This window comes from Trifolium pratense, linkage group LG6 (genome assembly GCF_020283565.1).
Source record: "Trifolium pratense cultivar HEN17-A07 linkage group LG6, ARS_RC_1.1, whole genome shotgun sequence".
Lineage (NCBI taxonomy): Eukaryota > Viridiplantae > Streptophyta > Magnoliopsida > Fabales > Fabaceae > Trifolium > Trifolium pratense.
The window spans coordinates 44,093,086-44,099,431 of NC_060064.1; the positions used below are offsets into that span (position 1 = coordinate 44,093,086).

At 33.8% G+C, this 6,346-nt stretch overlaps 1 protein-coding gene across 1 annotated transcript; it reads left to right on the forward strand.

Annotated features, from left to right (window-relative positions):
- Window positions 1-909: 909 nt before the first annotated feature.
- LOC123888036 (B3 domain-containing transcription factor ABI3) lies at window positions 910-4,661 on the forward strand. Its single transcript, XM_045936986.1, has 6 exons — window positions 910-2,851; window positions 3,217-3,309; window positions 3,397-3,497; window positions 3,623-3,669; window positions 3,751-3,827; window positions 4,497-4,661. Exons 1-6 carry the CDS (start codon window positions 977-979, stop codon window positions 4,659-4,661), a joined length of 2,358 nt encoding a protein of 785 aa, XP_045792942.1. The 5' UTR covers window positions 910-976.
- The last annotated feature ends 1,685 nt before the right edge of the window (window positions 4,662-6,346 follow it).

Here is a 6,346-nt window from a genome sequence, read left to right on the forward strand (position 1 = left end):
CAAAACTACCTTTTCTTCAAAACCACCAAAACCATTTCTCTTTCTTACATAATCCTAATAATAACCCTTTTGTTTTTCTGTGTGAAACCTCCCAAAAACCATTTTGAACTTATCTAACAAAGAGAAAAAATAATAATCATTTTTTAAATGACAAAGATAAAAAAAATTATGTAACCTCCTAGAACAAGACCAGAATACTCACACATGGGTGGTTTTTTTTTTTTGGTAAAGACCAAGTTTTCAATCAATAAAGCATGTGAGTGCTCTCTCTCTAAAAAAAATTTGATTGGTTTTCTGGGTTTGTGAAGAACAAAAAAAAAAAAAACCTCTTTCTTTGCTTCACTCTCTCTTATTTGCTCTTGTCTAAAGTTTTGATTTTTTGTTTGTTTTTTATATAACCAAAGAAATCAAGTTTAGTGTTTAGTGAGTCCTTTCAATTTCTTCATCCAAGTTCTCTCTATGTTTCTTTCAAATCCTATGTTGTTTTTGGTTATTGTTTTTGTATAGATTGTTTGTTTAATTAGCATGATAATGACCCAATTGAGAATAAAAAATCAATAAAAAAACCCACTTTTGGAATAGTGAAAGTCGCTTTCTTTGAAGGTAAGAGAGGTTTTTTTATTATATTTTTATGCAACTTGTTATGATCCTCTCTCTAGGGTTGTGTTTTGTTTAGAATCTGATGTTTTCTGTTGCATAATCCATTCATAGGATTTGAAAGAATCTTATCTTCTTTTGCTTCCTTAATTGGATACAACAACTTCACAATATTTCAGATCTTTTTCTTTTGTGTACTTGATAAGTACATAAAAATTATTATCCATTTTTTTTTTCTATCTACTTTCTCTCTCCTCAAACAGTACCATATTTCATAAACCATATCTCAAAAAAATTGCACCAAAAGATTAACTGAACAAAAGGGTGTTCAAAAGATTGAAACTTGATTCAAGTTTTTGAAAAAAGATAAGATCTTGCTATGGAGTGTGGTTTAGATCTGCATGCAAAGATGGTGAATGAAACAGAACAAGATGGTTTTGGAAATTTAGAAGTTTCTGAAAGAGATATGTGGTTGAATAATACTACAAATAATCATCATGATCATGATCATGATGATGATGTTATTTTAGGTATGAATATGAATATGAATGATGATGATGCATCTATGTTCTATGTTGATTTTCCACCTTTACCTGATTTTCCATGCATGTCATCATCTTCTTCATCTTCATCATCTTCAGTGCCTCCATTGAAAACTATTGCATGTACTTCAACTACAACTACTACTACTTCTTCATCTTCCTCGGCTTCTTCTTCCTCTGCAGCTTCTTGGGCTATTTTGAAATCAGATCTTGATGAAGTTCATGGTGAGAAAATCAATAGTACTCAAAATGGTTACATGCATCATCCATTAGATCATCATGGTCAACATGCAACAACTTTATCTTCAACTGCATCTATGGAGATTTCTCAACAACAACAAGATCTTGGTGTTTCTGATAACAATCATGTTGTTGTTGGTGGTGGTGATTGCATGGATGATGATGGTATTATGGATACTTTTGGTTACATGGAACTTTTAGAAGCAAATGACTTTTTTGACCCTGCATCAATTTTTCAAAATGATGAAGAAAATCCTTTAGTTGATTTCACACAAGAACAACAAGTTCAAGTGCAAGATGAGTATCATCATCATCATCAACAAGTTCCAATGATAATGCATGATGATAGTGAAACAAAACTACAAGAACAAGAAAATAATGATGTTTTTGTTTGTGATGTTACAAACAATGAGGAAGAAAATAATTTTCTTCAAGGATGTGTTGATGATGGTGTTGTTAATGATGAGATGAGTAGTGTTTTTTTGGAATGGCTTAAATCAAACAAAGATAGTGTATCAGCAAATGATTTGAGAAATGTGAAGCTTAAGAAATCAACAATTGAAAGTGCTGCTAGTAGATTAGGCGGTGGAAAAGAAGGAATGAAACGATTGTTGAAACTTATTCTTGAATGGGTTCAAACTAGTCATTTACAAAACAAAAGACTCAAAGAAGACACAACATTAGCCTCAAATCTTGCTCCTCAAACACAACAATTTCAAGATCCATGTCAAAACCAAAACACAACAAACACTTTCGCACCTGTCGAATCAAACGCTTGTTTTAACCAATGGTTAGATCAAACACAACCTCTCATTGTACCACCGCAACAATTTTCGCAACCAGTGGTTGGAGTTGGATATGTCGGTGATCCTTATAACACAAATGGTTCGGTTTCGAATAACTTTAACCCTTACCAACCTGCTGCTACTAATGAGTATCATCATATGTTGGAATCGAATCAATCATGGGGTGCTTCACAGTTCAATGTTGCATCAAACTACAATCAATCATTTGTTGAAAACAATAACAGCAATATGATTCAACCGCACGGTGTCAGTTTTGGAGGGTATGGAAATCAATATAATTCTTATCAGTTTTTTCATGGACCTGGTGATAGGTTAATGAGGTTAGGTCCTTCTGCTACAAAAGAAGCTAGAAAGAAGAGAATGGCAAGGCAAAGAAGGTTTATATCTCATCATCGGCATCAGAATAATAATGATAATCAGAATTTTCAAGGTTCTGATTCGCTTGCAAGATTGGGAAGTGGTGATAGTTGCACCAATGTTGTTGGTGCCGGTTCTCATGCAAATCCAGCTAATTGGATGTATTGGCAGACTATGCCTGGTGGGGCAGCAGCTTCATTGGCACCTGTTGCTCCGGTTGAGCCGACGCAGCCTCTGGTGGATCGTGACCGCCACACCATGCATACACAGAATTCTCATCAGGGTCGAAATGCATCAGATAAGAGACAGGTTTGTGGACGTTAACTTAATCATATTATTGTTAGATTATATGTTATTGTTTTGGTTATTCATATGATCTATGATGTGTGATCATTAGAAATGCATGTCTAAGCAAATATTTGTGATTGAACTTTTAAATTGTGTTGAAGTTTTAAATTGTTGTCTGCAACAATGTAATGGTTTCACATGTCTCCGCAATGGCATTGCAACCGCTATTGTGGGTGCATCAGCCACATTTTCTCGCATTTTACTAGAATATAAAAATCGTTGTTAACATAAATTATTTACTTGTCGATAAATTTAAGATGGTTTTAGTTCTTTCTTTATGAATGATTGATTGATGGTTATTTTGTGGCGATGTCTTTGATCGATAGGGTTGGAAGCCTGAGAAGAACTTGAGGTTCCTTCTACAAAAAGTGTTGAAGCAAAGTGATGTTGGAAGTTTGGGGAGAATTGTTTTGCCAAAAGTAATTATTAATTTATTTGAATTTATACATTTTGTACATGAATTAATGTTTTATTGATTCATAATTTTGATTGCGAAACTTGAACAGAAAGAGGCAGAAACACATTTGCCACAATTGGAGGCAAGAGATGGAATTTCCATTACAATGGAAGACATTGGAACTTCTCGAGTTTGGAATATGCGCTATAGGTAAGCCAAATTTGACATATAGGAAAAATTGTCATTGTCATTGTCATTTTCTTTTTGTTTTTGTTTTTATGTTCATCATACATTGAGACTAAAATGTTCTGTTGTATTATTTCTTGGAGCATCAGATACTGGCCAAACAACAAAAGCAGAATGTATTTGCTTGAGAATACTGGTGAGTTATTCTGCTTATTTATTGGCTTTTGGTGCTTCGTATTTTTCGTTTTTGTTTTCACAATTTCATTTCATTTTTTAGGTGACTTTGTGAAAGCTAATGGACTCCAAGAAGGAGATTTCATAGTGATATACTCTGATGTGAAGTGTGGCAAATTTGTAAGAAACTTTCACTTATTATTAATTTTTTTAGAATTTTTTACTTAATTTTCATAGATTTGCATTTCCTTTCTTTTAAATAATTGATTTAATTGCTACAACACTTGATTGAGATTAAACCAATGTTTTGAAAATCGGACCATACCAACTGGTTCAACCGGTTAAACTGGAATCTCCCTCTGAATTGGTTGAGCCGTGGTTATTTCAACCCGATTTCATTTTTAAAATTTTTATGTCGTCTTTAATATATTTTTTCACTCATTATATATTCATTCGTCAAATGGTTGGTTGAACTGATTGAACCAAAGATCTGAGATATCTTGTTTCGATCTTTGGTTCGATTTTTAAAACATTGGATTAGACCATTCAAACTTCATTGTTGAATTAATTTCTATTCCCAATTGGATTAGAACGAGAAGGTCTTCTTTATCAATCCATCCATTTGAATTGCATAGTCAAACAATCATGACCGTTGGATTGGATTGAGATATAGTTCAGTCTCGTGTTTACCAATCTCAATCCAAAGGTCTAAATTGCTTGAATAGAACAAACAATATCATCATTATTGAATTGACTTCTTTTTTTTTTTAGTTCTATAAAATTTTAATGTGAATATTATTTTTCTTATAAAAAGTTAATTAACGTGTGAATATAATTTATGTGATACAGATGATAAGAGGAGTTAAAGTGAGACAACAACAAGGAGCAAAACCAGAGGCAAAAAAAGCAGGAAAATCACAGAAAAACCAGCATGGGAATAATTCAGCAATTCCAGCTGGAAATGCTGCTGTGGATAATAATGGAACGTCATCTTCACCAAAGAGAAAAAAATGAAAATATAGTATAAATTAATGTGATATAGTAAGGATGAATAATATATATTTATATTATAGTTGAGTAGAATAAATAAGAGAGACCCTGAACATGCCAGGGTCAGAAGGATTTGTAGTATTATATTTGTTGTGGAATTTAATTGCAAATTGTTGTGTGAAAATGATGTATGTGGATATGTATATTTAACTTTGTTGTCCATTTTTAACTTGGATTTTGAAGTTCATAGAAATTAAATCATGCATGGTGTGCACAAATGAAATAATTTAAAAAAATATTAATTTTAATTTTTGATATAAATAAAACTAAATTACTAAATAAGCTTGTATGTACAAACACATCTGACTTTATGGTGGAGCATGATTTTAAATTTCAATTGTGGTTCAATATTTTTTGATACAAAGAGGGAAAGAAAAGGGAAAACAAACAACAAATAAATTATCTAGAAAATAAAGTCCTACAAACACCATTATGGTTTAATACGCAGTAATGGTTGCAGCAATAAGGTGTAATTATTTAGAAATTTTACAAAATGACATCATTGTCACTACACTTATTCATCATTACAAAGTTTTACACACCAAAACTGAATGTGTTTAAAATATACGTTTGAGATATTGTTAAAAAGTAAGCTTTTTTATTAGAATTGATATTTGGATTTGAATTTCATAAATTTTACATTTTGTTGAGAAAAGTTGAACAATATATATAATCAAAATTGTCTGATGCGGTTACGATGTGTCCATATACGTGAATGAAAATTACATTGTACTAGTAGCAAGATGCACTTGCAGAGGTACTGTATCAGTAATATTACGGATGCAATTGCGGATACTTACGGCAATTTAAAATCATGTACAAGAGCAATATGACTTATAGAGATTAAGAGCTAATATCTCCGTAACTGAGGTTGAAGAAGAAAAATTACATGAGTGAGTTTTGAGTTAACCATGTATCAACAATTACTTTGTAGTCCATCTAAAATTTTATCGCAATAAGATAATTACAATACCTGTATCGATCTGTATATTATTCCCCAAAACATCTTATATATGTTGGATTTTTTTGACTTATATTGCAGGGTGTGCATGCAGCAACAAAAAGGTGTGTAACGTGTACGTGACGTAAAGAAGTACTAGTAATCTGTTCTGGACTGGGCCAAGAGCTGGCCCAATCACTTATGCCCGACATTTGGGGCATGGCCCAATAAGGGGAGACCTCCCCGACACGTCAGCCAATGACGTGTCCTGCTCGACATAACGGATTAGCTCCACGCTAATCACGTGCTCGTCTATCCATGCACGATGACTCATTCGGCCTTAGCTTAACAGCTAAGCAGCACGTTTAGCACGGCTCCTTTATCCAGCCACAGCTGTCACGGAGCTTATCCCTTACCCGCGAATAGCGGAACGGCTCCAACCAAGATAGAGGCAAAATAACGGCCTTCCCCTACGATACAGGGACTATCTTGGCAGTTGAGTCTATTGGGCCGGTTATCCCGGCCCAATAGACCAACCTTTGGCCCAGCGCTGGGGGCACTATATAAGCTCTCCTAGACAGGAGAGCCAGGTATTCTGATTCATTCTATACCTTACTTTCTCTCTCTTCTCTTGTATCTCCTTTGTTCTCTTTGCTGACTTAGGCATCGGAGCACCTGCAGGTACAAACCCCCCCTTCGGTGTGGAAGC

Coding starts and splice junctions, on each gene's coding strand:
- LOC123888036 (XM_045936986.1), top strand. CDS start 977: ATGGAGTGTGGTTTAGATCTGCATGCAAAGATGGTGAATGAAACAGAA. Junction 3,310..3,396: donor GGAGAATTGTTTTGCCAAAA/GTAATTATTAAT, acceptor AAACTTGAACAG/AAAGAGGCAGAAACACATTT. Junction 3,670..3,750: donor GTATTTGCTTGAGAATACTG/GTGAGTTATTCT, acceptor TTCATTTTTTAG/GTGACTTTGTGAAAGCTAAT.